This window comes from Carlito syrichta, unplaced genomic scaffold (genome assembly GCF_000164805.1).
Source record: "Carlito syrichta isolate Samal-C Ts95f unplaced genomic scaffold, Tarsius_syrichta-2.0.1 Scaffold315561, whole genome shotgun sequence".
NCBI lineage: Eukaryota > Metazoa > Chordata > Mammalia > Primates > Tarsiidae > Carlito > Carlito syrichta.
Genome location: NW_007259657.1, coordinates 1,325,012 through 1,341,522, shown reverse-complemented (window position 1 = coordinate 1,341,522; position 16,511 = coordinate 1,325,012). Strand labels below are relative to the sequence as shown.

Sequence of the window (16,511 nt, the reverse complement as noted above, 5' to 3'; positions counted from 1 at the left end):
AATGTCTATTTTTGTTAGTACATAACAGAGACAGAATTAAAGGATAGAAATAGGACCCTTCAGCCAGATATAAGCAAAAGTTGTAAACAAAAATCTGTACTTTGTTAGCTTATTTGTCTTTGTTGGTAATGCAGTTATTTTTGTGTTCTCAGTTTCTAAGAAAAGTTAATTTGAAGAAGTTAAACATAAACAAAAATGTGTAATTGCTGGTCTATTTGGTGTTAAAGGATTGTAAATTCTCTCATGTAAATTCGGAGGAATAATTGTATTAGGCCCATTATTCTGTGTATGAGAATTAAGAAAAAGCCTGGGATATTTTTTAAAAGGCCCAGAAAAAAATAAAGTCAACTAAAATATAGAAAAAAAATAATACAGGGTGGAGGGCCGTATGAGGGCAACACTATGTAAAATGAGCCTTTTGGAACTAGTGGTTTGAACTATTTTCTTAAATATAGTTAGAAGCTTTACAATACAAGTATAATACAATACAATACAAGTATAATTTTACAATACAAGTATAATTTTAAGCATTTAGTTTACAAATTTTAGGCTGCCTCAAATAATTTTTAGAATGAGTTTCAAGAATAAATAAATATATACATGTAACATACATGTGCGTTAAACCATAACTGATGCTTTATCCTTATCAGTTTGGGACAAGTTTGGTGTTTCTGGCTTCACCTGGTATAGAGTTTTGATTTTGACCTGTTTAGTTGAATATCAAGTTGCATGTCTGAAATACTTAGTTATCAGTGCCACAGACTAGAAATACGTCACCTATTAATGTGAGGGAATGAGGTTAGTAGAAATAATGAGTAAGACAAAAAAAGTAAAGTGAACATGTCTTCTATAATCTTACAATACATTCTGTTACTCTCCTGGAAGTCTTCATCGTCTGGGTCAACTTTATCTGGTTCAGAGCAGTAGGTTTTAATGTTGTCTTCTAGGTACCAGCTGAGATTCTCATCCACCACAGAAAACATCACTACAAATTCTTGGTCAATATTTTTTTCTTTTTCTTTATCTAGAGAATCTGAAGTGGAAGTTTTTGTTTTAGTAGAACTGAATTTTTAGCATCTATTTTTGATGTATGCTTTCAGGTGATTTTATCGTTAAAAAAATTGTGGTTTATATTTTCCTAATAAACCACAGATCTAGACCATGTTTTACAGTGGAAACACTCAGGGAATTTATCAGTATCTGGGGCTTGGGAGACACTCATATATCTGGATGTCCACTGACCACATAACTATAAATGCTTTTTGGCAAATGAGAAGATTAGAATTCAAGGTTGTATCTATATCTTCTGGTGCATATAGCCACAGGCTGAGGTATCAAGTCTTTGCAGGTAATTATTGTTCAAGTAAGAATGACATTTTAAGCTCTTGAACTATGCTGCCTTTTTCATGATGCTGGAAATAAAACAATGGTATTATATTAACTAACATAACACAGATAACTACAGATCTATCCTTAAATGGAGTGCCATTTAAGGGAGCCACATTTGGTAAAACTAGATGCCTCTTCAACGCCACTGTTGGAAATTAGAAACAGCAAACCTACTCCCAGAGAGAACATATGTCTTGCAGCTTAGTTTTATTGGGTTTCCCCAATATGAAAGTTTGCATTATTTATCCCTTCTTCTCCTAGTCCCGCCCTGTTCTTTCTTTCCCTTTTTTCTAGACTCAGTACCTCTCTATCTTCCATACTCAATCTCAACACAGAAGATAACTTATTTTTTAAGAAACAAACTGCCCTGTTCCTGTCTTTTGGTCATCTATGGTGAGCAATAAATGGGAAAATGCACCTTTTTTACAGAGTATTAAAGGTCCGATGAGTCCCGAGGCAATGTCTTTTGGAGCATCAATGTGGGAATGGTAAATCCTAGTCACGCAGTTGCTGTCCTCCTCACCAGGACTTTGTTCCTCACTGGCATGCAACAGGTACGTGTACTGCTCTCCTGGGGACACTTTGTCGTCTGCCTTTTGAAAATCTGTGGTGTTGTCAGGGTAGATGGCCCCTAGGAAGCAACAGGCACTGAAGTTACAAAGTGAATGTGTTTGAACTTCAATGAGAGACACACATTTACTCTACATCCTGTATGAGACCCCTGAGGATGCAGTGATGTCCTCTTTGGACACAGAAAAATGGGAAACTGGTGGTTAGACAGTTTAGAAGCCTCACAGACATTTTTGTTATTTTTAATACCTGACAGAGTCTTCAGGGAGCATCGTGACTTGTTGTTTGCATTATAAAAAACAACTTTTGCATTGGGGTCATGGCATGGAAGTCTAAGCAACATGGTTACCCTCTTCTATACTGGGAAGTTTATTCTTCCTTTTTTTTTTTTTTGAGTTGGAGTCTCACTCTGTTGCACAGGCTGGAGTGCAGTGGCATGCTCACAGCCACCCCAGCGTTGACCTGCTGGGCTCAGGCAATCCGTCCGCCTCAGCCTTCCAATTAGCCTGAACTACAGGCATGCGCTACCACGCCCCGCTAATTTTTTTGTTTTATTGTAGAAATAAGGTCTCGCCAAGTTGCCCAGGCTGGTCTCGAACCCACAGGCTCAGGCAATCCCCTCACCTCGGCCTCCCAAAGTGCTGGGATTACAGGCTTGAACCACCACACCCAGCTGAAACCTTTTCTATGATAGCAGATATTTAACCATGAAGTAGCAATGGAATTGAAACATTTTCTACTCTTAATTCTGGAAACTTTCAAACATTTGCAAAAGTTGAAAAAAATAATGTAATGAACTTCATGTATCTGTCAGCTCAACTTTTAGCAATGATCAACTCAAGGCCAGTCTTGTTTCATCTATACTCCACCCACTCTTATCCCCAGCACCATCAAATTATTTTATTTTATTTTTTGAGCTGGAGTCTCACTCTGTCACCTAAGCTGGAGTGCAGTGGCACGCTCACGGCTCACCACAGCCTTGACCTCCTGAGCTCAGGTGATCTTTCTATTTCAACTTCCTGAGTAGCTGGGACTACAGATGTGCCCAACCACACCTGGTTTTTTTTATTTTTTATTTTATTTAACGAGGTCTTGCTATGTTGCCCAGTCTGTTTTCAAATTCCTGGGCTCAAGCAATCCTCCCGCTTCACCTTTCCAATTAATTTTTTGATTTATTGTGGAGATGAGGTCTCACCAAGTTGCCCAGGCTGTTCTCAAACCCGTGGACTCAGGCAGTCCTCTCACCTCGGCCTCCTAAAGTGTTGGGATTATAGGCGTGAGCCACAGCCTATAACTTTTTAGAAGTTAAAAAGGAGTCCTACCGAAAAGCTCCAACATGAGCCGAACTTACCCTCATGCTCCTTATAGTAAGTTATTCCATGTGAATGAAAAGTGTAGGGCCTAGACGCCAAGTTTTTTAGGTGTACATAAACTTTATCTCCAGTTTCAGCTTTGATAATAGGGCCTAAAAACCCTAGCCAGGCTGGCTTCTCTACAGTCGTCCTAAAGGTTTCATCTGTGTACTGAAGATAAAGGGCCTTCTTGTATGTTCTCCCAATTCTATCTGGGCCATTTTGAAGATAGATATTGGAATGTTCCCTGCAAAGGAAAAGAAGACAACTCTATCAGAAGCTATCACTTCTGGGGACAACACTGCAATTAAATAGAAACTAATGACCACATCACATGGAATGTTTGCCTGTTGTAATAATGCCTCCAAAATTGTAGTAGAGAAACTGGCAGTTAGTTCTGCTTTTCTTTTCTTTTCTTTCTGTTTTTTATTTTTGAGTCAGGGTCTCACTCTGTTGCCCAGGCTGGAATACAGTGGCACAGATCATGGCTCACTGCAGCCTCAACCTCCTGAGCTCAGGCGATTCTTCTGCCTCAGCCTCCCAAGTAGCTGGGACTACGGGTGTGTGTCACCATGCCTGGCTAATTTTTTTTTATTTTCCTGCAGAGACGAGATCTTGCTGTGTTACCCAGGCTGGTCTTGAACTTGGGCTCAAGCAATCCTCCCATCATGGCCTCCCATAGTGCTGAGATTATAGGCATGAGACACAATGACCAGAATATTTGAAGCTATCATACACATATGCTGCATCTTACCAGGTAAGTTTCTCCAGAATTTTTACCCTAAAGCACAGAGGCATTTTGGAAGAGGATACAAAATTAAACTGAGATATTAAGATAAAGAAGTTAATTAGGACATGCTTCACTTATTGTGTACTTCTCTTAGCTATTGGAAAATTCAAGTTTATAAGCAATCTGGATAATTGAGACTTCCAAGTTATGTGTGTGATTATATATGTTTTTCCTTTAATAAAGTAAAATTGATTAAGCTAAATTAATTCTTCATTATTAATATATGATTAATGGTCATGCTTTTTCACCCGGGCTGGAGAGCAGTGGTACAATCATAGCTCACTGTAACCTTGAACTCCCAAGTTCAAGGGATCCTCCCACCTCAGCCTCTAGCTAGGATTACAGATGCACACAGCCACACCCAGCTAATTTACAAAAAAAAAAATTTTTAGAGACAGTGTCTTGCTATGTCACCCAGGCTGGTCTCAATCTCCTGGCCTCAAGTCATCCTCCCACTTCAGCCTCCCAAAATGCTAGTATTACAAGCATGCCCAACCTGAAACTAAATTACGCTATTATTTTTATTTTTATTTCATTTAGCAGCACTAAATCAAGGTTAGAGTTGATACGTACAATGTTTGTGGGTTTTAAAATTAGATATGAATTTAAATTACTTTTTAAAAAATCCCTCAATACTACAGTTACTTAACATTGACTATTTATATACTAGTTAGTGACCCATTGTTACTTAAAACTTTCCTAAAAATATCGGCAAAGTAAATAGTAACCTGAAAAAAAAAAGGAAAATAAAAGAAAAAAAGCGAATTTGGTATTTAAACTTTTGAACTGATTCTTATATTATTAACCTTAACCAAAGGATCTGGATAGTTTGGTGGGGAATGCCACGCAGCCATGTAGGGGGACCTATTTAATTTAGGGGGCTTTAGGGGGGCGGGGAATTGGGATTGGCAATAGTGGGAAACTGCCTGGGGAAGGCGTGGGGCACACCTCATCAACAAGGGTAACTGCATAATGAACATTGTATACCTAATCTGAATAGTAACCCACATCTTCAAAATAAAAAAAATTAAAAGTTAAAATAAAATAAAATAATAACTTAGGGGCTTTCACCAACCTCTTTGCAGCCAAGATCTCTTCCATTTGAATATAAGCTGCTCATAATCTTGGATTTGTTCGTGTGTGTATGTTTTGCCTGTTTCATTTCATCTCAGTGACTTTTTTTGGATCAGGGTCTCACTCTGATGCCCAGGCTGGAGTGCAATGACAGGATAACAGTTCACTGCAGCCTCAACCTCCTGGGCTCAGGCAATCCTTCTGCCTCAGTCTCCTGAGTAGCTGGGACTCCAGGTGTGCACCACCACACCCGGCTAATTTTTTGATTTTTATAGAGACAAGGTCTCATTATGTTGCGTAGGCTGTTTTCAAACTCCTGGGCTTATGCAATCCTCCCACCTTGGCCCTCCAAATTGTTGGGATTACAGGTGTGAGCCACTGCACCCGGCCCTCAGTGACCTTTGACACTTTACCATTTTCTACTCAAAATTTGTGGTGTTGGGTAACCTGGTTGAGGAATAAACTTTGTCTTGTTTCCTCAGCTGTGAGCTCATTGGAAAGAGTGAGAAATGTTTTTCTTTCCCCTCTTCAAGACAAGAACAGGAGTTGGCTGGGAGCTTGGGACTTCAATTGCAGCAGAATTTAAAGACCTAGTTTTTCAAAAGTCTAGGGCTGTAACCTAATGTTGTTTTGTTTTTTTTTTAAGATGTAGAGTACAATTCAGGGTTAGATATACAAATGTTCACCCATTTCTTAAGTTTTAACATACACAGGAATCCACTGAGGTACTTGGTGAAATGCAAATACCTGGGACCCAGGTCAATTTTTTCTGATTCTGTGGGTCGGAAGTTGGGCTCAGTCATCTGCAATTACCAACCAATAGGCTGGCGTGTTCTGATAGGGTAGGTGCGGTTTGGGTTTTTCATGGATAACTCGAGTTGGGGAGGCTCCCAGGTTAAAGGTGAAGAGAATTGCCCAATCCCGAAAGCAGTGGGATTCCTCGAGATCACAAGACAGAAGGATGGAAAGTTCTATTTTCAGGCCACACCCGGTAGTGGTCAGATCTCTGCTGGGCAGTAGCTGCATAAATTAAGCCTGAGTTTAGGGGCCAGGAAGCATGGCCGCTGGGTGGCAGTCCTGGTGGCTGAGTTTGGGCAGAGGGAGTGAGTTGGAAATTAGAGCCACTATCTTCTGGAATGACCAAGGGGCTTCGAAGATGAGCATCTTACAGTTGCTACATATACCAAGGACCTCAATTTTCCTGGATTGCATAAACCCAAGGTTCCCAAGGAGGCAGAATTGTTCACTAAATAATGACTAAGATAGTGTTTCCCTACCCCGTCTCCATCCTGGTGGGAGGGCTAAGCTGGAAGTTAGAAAAATAAAGGCACATTTTTTTGTATCCGGTATGGAGCGGTTATACCCTCCTTTCTCCTGCTTGCTTTTGTACTCTGATTGCTTGTGGCAGTTTTCAATTTTATAAGAGCAAAAGAAAAAAGAAAAAATAGGAAGACTCAGAGAGACGTCAAGGTCACAGAAATACATAGAAAAGAAGCAGGACATGCGTGTGAACTCTGTCCCCGAACCCACAACAGGTGTGTGAAACTGAGGAGTCTTAATAAACATATGCTTTAACAGCAGCAAAATTGATAGTGGAGATTAATAGCGGAGATTCATGCCATCCACACCTCTAAGGAGATATCAGCAAAAGTGCCCTTTCAAGGCTGTGTGCAGTGGCTCACACCTATAATCCCAGCACTTCAGGAGGCCGAGGCGGGAGAATCGCTTGAGCCCAGAAGTTGTGAGACCAGCCTGGGCAACATAGCAACATAACAGTGAACTGTTATCCTGTCATCCTCTACAAAATATAAAAGTAATTAGCCAGGTGTGGTGGTGCACACCTGTACTCCCAGCTACCTGGAGGCCAAGATGGAAAATCACCTGAGCCTAGCTGGTCGAGGCTGTGGTGAGCTGTGATTGTGCCACTGCACTCCACTCTGGGCCATAGAGTGAGACCTCGACTCAAACAAAACAAAACAAACAAAACAAACAAAAAAGTGCAGTTTCAGTCAGGCGTACAGCTGCAGCTGCAAGGTCTGCAGTGCAACCCTGTGATTCCTCTCTGATCTCACCAGATTCCTGGCCAGTCTCACACAGGCTTATCTAAGCCCCAGGGTAAATTTTTTTCATGGCCTGGACATGCTTTTATTTTTTAGAGATTGGTGTTATTATATTTAGATATTCTGTGCTCTATCATGCCCTGTTGATACACATCTTACATGGGCCAAAGTTAAAAATCAGCCTTCAAATTCCTAAGGTTTCATTTACATAAAGTATGCATTTATATTTTCTGAATGTGACTCTACAGTACTGTGGAATGCAACACATCCTACTTCAATAAACTATAATAATTTTATCAAAATGCTTTCACTGCATTGACATACTCCTGTATGAATCATTTCCTAAAATAAGAAGAACATTGTTGAAGAGTAATGACTTTTATTACTTTTATTTATTTATTTTTAAATTTTTATTAGCACTCTTTTTATTGTTGTTATATAATCACAATATATACACCATCTTGTAACATTTTTTGCTCAACAATAGGTTAATATTTTTCCATGTCATTAAACATGCCACAGTATAATAGTTCATGATAGAAAAATATTTCATTGTTGAGGTAGTTTGTAAAATATCTCCTAAAATTTGTTATTTCCTATTCTTTATTATTATAAAAGATACTGCCATTAGCATCTTTGTAACTAAATATTTTCTTGCATGCATAATTATCTCAAATGAAAAAATGCAGAAATTGAATTTATGGATCAAAAGCTAAGCACATCTTTATGACTTTTGACTTTCATACCAAATAGCCTTCCAGCTGTCTGTACTCACTCCACAATGCCTCAGTGTGTTAATTCCCCCATACTCGCTTTGTTATGAGGATTATAACTATTTAAGAGGGTCTCCTCCCTACCCTTGGCCTTTCTTTCCTTTCTGCCTCTTGCCAGCTATGAACACAATAATATAACAGAGTTTTGCTAAAAGAAAGGTTTGTCTTATAAACAGTTCATCAAAAAGCATCCCAAGGACAAGTGATACACAGAATCTGAAGAATGTGACTCAGTCTCTCCATGATAAATCAGGGGCCTTGGGGGAAAAGCAGAGTAATAGAAAAAGACCTAGATGTGGACAAAAGTTACTTTTAAAATAATTGATCTGAAGCTGTAATATATCAGAGTTTTAAACATTTGGTATTCCTTTTATATACATTGTAATATGCAGCTGTTTTTAGAACTTTTTTTTTTTTTTTTTTGAGTTGGAGTCTCACTCTGTTGCCCAGGTTGGAGTGCAGTGGCACACTCACGGCCACTGCAGCCTCAACCTGCTGGGCTTAGGCAATCCTTCTGCCTCAGCCTTCCAACTAGCTGGAACTACAAACATGCCACCATGTCCAGCTAGTTTTTGTGATTTATTGTAGATACGAGGTCTCACCAAGTTGCCCAGGGTGATCTCAAACCCCCAGGCTCAGGCAATCCTCTTGCCTCGGCCTCCCAAAGTGCTGGGATTACCGGCTGAGCCACTGCACCTGGTCAAGGTCTTATTTTTTATTGTGAAAAAAATTGTTTTAACCAAATTGGTAAATATTTTACATCATGTCACACTTTAAGAGAGGTCTATTTGCTTGTGACCTGTCTCCAAAGGGGCATCAAAAGGTCATTGAGGAATGTCTATTTAATTTTAACAGAACATTTTGGGGACAAAGGGTCAGTTACTGGAAGCTTGCAGGAAGTTTACCAGTCAGATATTCAGCCACAAGAATCTATTATAGTTGTTCTTTGAACCAAGTAAATAATTCACATTTAATTGCAGTTCTTCCTGTTGGCAATTGTAATATGCTTCCTTCTACTAATTACTACAGATGTATCCCCTCCCAGTAATCACATTCTCTCTTTTTAACTCCTCACTGTAAAAACAAACAAACCAACAAAACAAAAACCTCCTATAATTTCTGGTAGACTCAGACCCAGAAATGAATTTTTAATGGTAGGGGAATTAACTTTTTTATATTTCAAAGACAATATTATTGTAAGACAATAATAATGCTATACCCTCCCATGAATTTAGAATTCACTCCAGTGGACTTGGTTGATGTTTAGCTGTGTTTTCCAAAACTTGGGTCTTAGAGGTAGAAAGTTTTGGATTTTTTGGCTTCATGAATTGAGACCTCATGTATTCGTTTTTATTACTGCAAAGCAAATGATCATGGAGCCCCTCAAAACAATAGCCTCTCATAATCTCACGGTTCTATGGGTCAGAAGCCTGGTATGACACGGCTGGGGTCTCTGATCAGGGCATCACCTGGCTGAAATCAAGAGGTTGCTGACTTAAGTGCTTGTCTGAGGCTCTGTGGAGAAATCATTCAGGTTATTGACAGAGTTCAGTCCAGCGGGGTTGTAGGATTAAAATCCTTGTTGGTTTGCAGGCTGTGGGCCAGGATGCTACCCCGTAAGGCCCCCTATATGTCTCTCTGGTGGCCCCGTCCATCTTCAAGTCAACTACAGTGTGTGGAATCTTCCTCAAATCTCTGCCACAACAGTCCTCTCCACTTTTTGATAATCTCCCCGAGGTCAACTGTATCACTAATGAAAGCTGAAATCATGGGAATAATGTCTCCTCCTATTCATGGGTTCTGGAGATGTAGGGTAGGACATCTTCTGGGGGACATTTCAGAAATTCTCTCCACCACATACAGGAATCATAAGGAAAACAGTCAAAAACCAACTGGTACAAGAAACTGGCAGAGACTCAACCTACGTGTAAATAGCACACATTTAAGTGAATTACGGGTCCTAACTAGCCTTAGCACAGCATGAATACAGTATCTAAAATCTATCTTCTTTCGACTCTGTTCTCTGGAGAAACAGAAACTGTGATCATAAATTGTGGAGTTTGGAAAGTGTGAAATGTTAGTCACTTAATTAGCCCTCCATACAAGCTGTCTTGTATGAAATGTTTGTATCACACTAGCTGTGGCTTGCTGTTTTTTATTCAGCAGAATGACTCATTCTCATTCTGCCATATAAATGGCAGTTGGAGAACGGGTCGTTGTAAGTACATTTTCCAGATAGTTTTAGCTAATAGTTGTACTTATTTAAAAATTATTTTTAAAATGTAAAATTATGTTTGAAGAAGTGTTTAAATAATTAATTGGGAGACCATTAGGCTGAGACAGCTCCAGTGCCTTGGCTTCCTACGTAAGCAAACCAAAATCAATTCAATGGAAATAGTAAAAGGAAACTTCTAACCTCTAACTAGAGACTTTACCAACCAGAAACCACCTATTAACCTCTAACCAGGAACTTTCCACTTCAGCCAATCAAATGTATTTTCTTAGTCTTTCTTCTGAGAACATCTTACATAAGTTTCATTACACTGAACTACTTGTGGACTTGTGTTGCCCAATTGAATGGCTGAATGCTCACATACACATGTCAAAGTTTATCTTCTAACAGGAGTGAAATGAATGCCTTCAGTGCAAGTTTTTTTGTTTGTTTGTTTTAAAATATTTGTTTTCCCAGCTGCGTGTAGTGGCTCACACCTGTAATCCCAACACTTTGGGAGGCCAAGGTGAGAAGATTGCTTCAATCCGGGAGTTCAAGACCAGCCTAGGCAACATGGCAAGACCATGTTTCTGCAAAAAATAAAAAGAATTAGCTAGGCCTGGTGACACGTGTCGGAGCGACTCAGGATCTGAGGTGGAAGGATCTCCTGAGCCCAGGAGGTCAAGGCTGTAGTGAGCTATGATGGTGCCACTGTACTGCAGCCTGGGCGGTATACAGTGAGATTCCAACTGAAAAAAAAAAACTCCTTCCCTGTTTCTTAAAAAGGGGGTATACTGGGGAAAAATCAACGTTTAAAAATAATAATAGTAAAAATGAACATTTATTGAATTTATTGTATCCTGATCAGTCAGGGTCATAATTAAAATAATTATTATTATAAGATACAATGTTTTTTTGTTGTTCATTTCTTTGATCAGAATTTGAGCTGTTGTTTCTTCAACATACCATGTGTTTTTGAAACCTACAATGAAACAAAAACTAGTAACAAAGTTTGTAGGAACTGTATGTTAACAAATTCACCAAGTCTGAGTGAGAGTTTATGAAGTCAAGTGTAAAAGAAGTTTGTGATGGCTACTACAAAATTCTTGTGCTTGAAGAATTTTTCTCATGTTTCAGTTTCCAAGAGATCTCCCCAAAACAAACAACTATATTTGCTATTATATAGGCAATTAATTAAATAATGCCTCCTGTGGACCCAAAACACACTATTGTATTTACTAATTGTTTTTTTTACATATGTGGCTTTTATTATTATTTAAATATAAATAACAGCGATCCTTCCATCTCAGCCTTCCAAGTAACTAGAACTACAGATGCACACTACCATGCCCAGCTAATTTTTGATTTATTGTAGAGATTAGGTCTTGCCAAGTTTCCTGGATTGATCTCGAACCCACAGACTCAGGCAATCCACTTGCCTCGGTACCCAAAGTGCTGGAATTACCGGCTGAGCCACCAAGCCCGGCAGGTCAAGGCTGCCATGGCTGGGAGCATGCCACTGCACTCCAGTCTGGGAGACAGAGTGAGACTCCAACTCAAAATAAATAAATAAATAAACAAACAAACAAAAATAACATAGGATCAGAACTACAGCTTGTAGAATCTTTAGCTGTTGATTTGTTGAAATGACAGATAAGGCACTGACCCAAGTAATCAGCAGTACTGAATATAAGGAAATTATTTTCCACTTCACACTTTTAGAAATTAATATCATTGACATTAATACCAGAAGAGATGAACTCCATCTTCCTAACCAAGAAAAAAAAAAAACTACACATTTGCCAATGTTTTCATTTCCCCAACTCTTTATAACTCCTGAGACTGATTTTTCCTGTCTTATCCTATCACATAATGTATTCAACAACATGAATGGGTCCTCACGAGGGCTGAGGGAAAGTGATTACAACGTGGCCTGTGATTTCTTCTAGCTTCTTATATGCCTTTTAATCTATTCTCAAATATTTCTTTGGTGTTTCCTATATTCTAGGCACCAGTGACCAAGCAGGGATCACGAAAGATATAGTTCCTGCCACCTCAATACGTACTTTCCTCTTCGTCATCCCACACCTTCAAGGTCAACACTCAGGTTAAACCCAGTTCTCTGCCTAACACACATCTTGCATTCTTTCATACTTTAGTATTCAGTCTGTTTATTTCTACTCTTTTTTAGCCAAGATATAATAAGGGATGATGATCACCATCAATGACACCCTACCTTCCTTCGCTGACTGGACTAGACATGCTGCAAATCTGGGACAGAGAAAGGAGCAAAAACTGGCTATCGACACTTATCTATTATGCAAAAAAATTAGCATAATACTGGCAAAATTGCTGTAGCTTGATTCAAAATGTACTGTTCAGCTGTATGGGGCAAAGTTAGAGTGAGCAGTTTCATCGAGAATTTGCACAACTCTAGGCTTTTGAAGTTGCAGATTATCTGGGTAATGACAGAAAGAGAACTGACAACTGGTAGATGTCCCACCTCCCCTTTTAAGTATCCTTAAGTATTCCTACTAAGTATCCCTTTAAATAATAATGTGGTAAACAAGCTTGGATTGCTTCCCTGACACAGACTGTCCATGCCAGTATTAAAAAAAAAAAAGAGGAAGCTGGTGGCACACACCTGTGACCTCAGCATTTTGGAAGGCCAAGCTGGGAGGATTGCTTGAGCCCAGGAGTTCAAAATCAGCTTGGGCAACACAGCGAGATCCCATCTCTACAAAAAAATTTTTAAAACTTAGCTGCGTCTGGTGGCATGCACCTATAGTGCCAGGTACTCAGGAGACTTAGACAGAAGGATCACCTGAGCTGAGGAGGTTGAGGCTGCGGTGAGCTATGGTCATGCCACTACACTCCATCCTGGATGACAGAGTGAGACCCTGACTCAAGAAACAATATTTAAAAAAAAAAATTACCTCTAACATCCCCTCCTAGCCCCACAAATTTGTAAAAACTTCCTTCACTCTTGTGTTCCCTAATTTCTGGAAGTAGACTTCTTTATTGAAACATGGTTGGGCAATGTCTTGCACTTAGTTTATGCCCAATAAATCTGATTTGGTTTTTGACCATTAACAATAGCAGAGAGGTGGTGGATGAGGATGTGGGAGAGGACAAACATTCTTATTTTTATGTGTCTGACTTTTTCCTTGGAAATAAATCTATATATAATTTATATTATATTTAACCAGGAAAATACTAAATTCATACAAAACAATATTAAACTGTAAAAAATACTCAAGAAAATAACACTATCTCAAAATTATCTCAAAAAATAAGAATTGCAAGAAGTACTAATTTTATTTGCAAACAGTTATCTTTAGGTCCAACACTTTCTTTACGGTATTAATAACTTAATGATTAAATATTATCAGCTGTGCATTTATTTTTCTGTTGAAAAATTTCAGCCTTAAATAAAATTAAATAAACTAGTGTAAACCCATCAAAAAGAGTGAATAATTATACATTTTGGCATTCTACTTTTTTTTTTTTTTTTTGAGTTGGAGTCTCACTCTGCCACCCCCACTGGTGGGCTCGACCTGCTGGGCTCCTTCCAAGGAGCTGGAACTACAGGCGCACCCTACCACGCCCAGCTGATTTTTTGATTTATTGTAGAGATGAGGACTTGCCAAGTTGCCCAGGCGAGTCTCGAATCCGTGGGCTCAGGCAATTCACTCACCTCGGCCTCCCAAGGCACGGGATTACAGGCTGAGCCACCGAGCCCGGCAATTTTGGCATTCTTATTTAGCTGTTTTAATTTAATTTAATTTTATTTTATTTCTGAATCGGAGTCTCACTCTGTCGGCCAGGCTGGAGTACAGTGGCTCAATCACGGCCACTGCAGCCTTGACCTGCTGGGCTCAAGCAATTCTTCCACCTCAGCCTTCCAAGTAGCTGGAACCACAGGTGTGCACACCACACCCGGCTAATTTTTTGACTTATTGTAGAGATGAGGTCTCACCATGTTGCTCAGGCTGGTCTAGAACCCCTGAGCTCAGGCAATCCTCTAGTGTCTGTGCTGGTCTAGAGCTGTGATTACAGGAATAATCCTCTAGTCTAGTTGTTGAGATTACAGGAGTGAGCCACTATGCCCGGCCTATTTAGCTGTTTTAAAAAATACGATCTTAGCAGCTGATGGTTATTGGGTTTATTTGTGCTTTTATCATCATTAACAAACATTTTTAATAGTGAATAATGGTTTTCAATGCCAAATTTTCATTTGGTGGTAAATGTTTAATTAACATTATTAAAAGTAATGATCTCAGTATAGATAAACTCCCATAAAAAAACTTCAAGGAGAACTATACTTTTTTGTTTTTCTGTACAGTGAATATTGCTTTAAATAAGGTGACTTTCAAGAACATGAAGACATTTAAGTTGCATGAAGCTTTTCATCATAATAAGTTCTAACACTTTCTTGTGAATACATGATGCACCAAACATTGCACTAAGAGTTTTACATACCGTCAGGCACAGAAGCCTACACCTGTAATCTCATCAATTTGGGTGGCTGAGGCAGGAGGATTGCTTGAGCCCAGGAGTTTGAGACCAGCTTGGGCGACATAGTGAGTCCCTGTGTTTACAAAAACTTAAAAAAATCAATAGGGCGTGCTGGTACATGCCTGAAGTCCCAACTATTTGGGAGGCTGAGATGGGAGGATCACTTGAGGCCAAGAGGTTGAGGCTACAGTGCACTGGGATCACCCCACTGTACTCCAGCCTGGGTGACAAAGTGCGATCCTACCTCAAAACCAAAAAGAAAAAAAAAGAGAGAGATTTGTATGCACCCACTCTTCAAACAATCCTACAGTGTACTTATTATCCCTATTTTACAGATAAGGATTCTGGAGCTGTGATAGATTAACCCAATTAACCATTCAGAGTCACCCAACAAATATTAGGCAGAATCATACTTGCTAAAATTGTATTTGATTTCTATAAGTGATGTTTTAGAAAATTAAGAAATATTTTATCTTTACCATGAACAGGCATTCAGTGGCATAATAAATATAATATTATACAGTCATTGTCCAAATTAAATAACTTCTGCATAAACAGACAAAAGGACAGATTCCTGAAGGGGGACACAGTAATGATCAGGGAAAATAATAAGTCGACCCAGTTTTCCAGGATCAATAGGAAAGAAGCAAGGTAGCCTCTCAATTAAAAAAATATCTGAGGGGCACACCTCATCTACAAGGGTACCTGCATAATGAACATTTATATACCTAACCCTGAATTGTACCCCACATATTTAAAATTAAAAAAATTTTTTTAATGAAAAACAAATCTGGAAATATATAGGAGATCGTTTAGTGTCTTGGGTTTCAAGTCCTCATTTTGAAGTTTCTGTAACACATTAAAGAAATCTTTCATCTTATTGTCTTTGTTTTTTAAGTGGACAGTTTATAAATTTGGTCCATAAATAATAAAAATAGAGACTTACGTGTCAACCGAAATAAGCTTCTTTTCCCCATTTTCAGAGGCATAGTTCCAAGTTGTTTCAGTAATTCCAATGTAATAATGCTTATCTTTTGCCCAGGCTAGGGTACCATATAAAAACAGAAAAACACTAAGCATCAAAATCTTCATTTTTTTCCCCTTTTGGAGCCTGAGGAGCAATGATGTGAAGCCAGAAGCAGGCAATTTTATAAATAAGGCTTTCTTCCTTTATTTGCTTGATTGACACAACTTAATGTTGCACAAGAGTAAATTGTTTCATTAAAGCAAATATTTTCCAATTCAGTTCAGTTCTGGTAAACCTCTCCCCCTCAAAAAAAAAAAGGTCTTGGTTGCCAGGCTTCTCTGACTACAAATAAAAAGTCAACAGTTATTGTTGGAGGCATTAGTGTGTGTATAACTCTGTGCTTTTTTCCATTCAGTGTGTAAATTCCAGGAGGGCAGAGAACATCTCTAAATACTCCCTTTGTGTCTCCAACAATATGCCACAGTACAGTGCCTTGCATCTAGTGCACGCATAGTATATCAGGAAAAGGATTATGTAAAATGAGTCAAAACAAGTATCTCTTTACTACATTCCTCTTGTTAATGAGAGGGATACATTCTGAGAAATGCAGTCTTAGGTGGTTTCATTTTTGTGTCAGTAGCACAGAGTGCACTTAAGCAAACCTAGATACTGTAGTCTACTGCACACTCAGGCTGTGTGGTATAGCCCTTTGCTTTGCTTCTAGGCCACAAGCCTGGGCAGTATGTAACTATATGACATACTGTAGGCAGTTGTAACACAGTGATATTTGTGTACCTAAATATATC

At 39.0% G+C, this 16,511-nt stretch overlaps 1 protein-coding gene across 1 annotated transcript in view; it reads right to left on the bottom strand.

Moving 5' to 3' along the window:
• Positions 1-16,102, bottom strand: part of CP (ceruloplasmin) — a 66,370-nt gene extending 50,268 nt beyond the window's left edge. The window contains exons 1-4 of the mRNA XM_021706408.1: positions 15,685-16,102; positions 3,311-3,558; positions 1,808-2,020; positions 860-1,033 (exon numbers count right to left, since the gene is read on the bottom strand). Coding sequence (XP_021562083.1) covers positions 860-1,033; positions 1,808-2,020; positions 3,311-3,558; positions 15,685-15,830 — 781 coding nt within the window. The 5' untranslated portion in view covers positions 15,831-16,102. The remainder of the gene's footprint in view (positions 1-859; positions 1,034-1,807; positions 2,021-3,310; positions 3,559-15,684) is intronic.
• Positions 16,103-16,511: the final 409 nt, after the last annotated feature.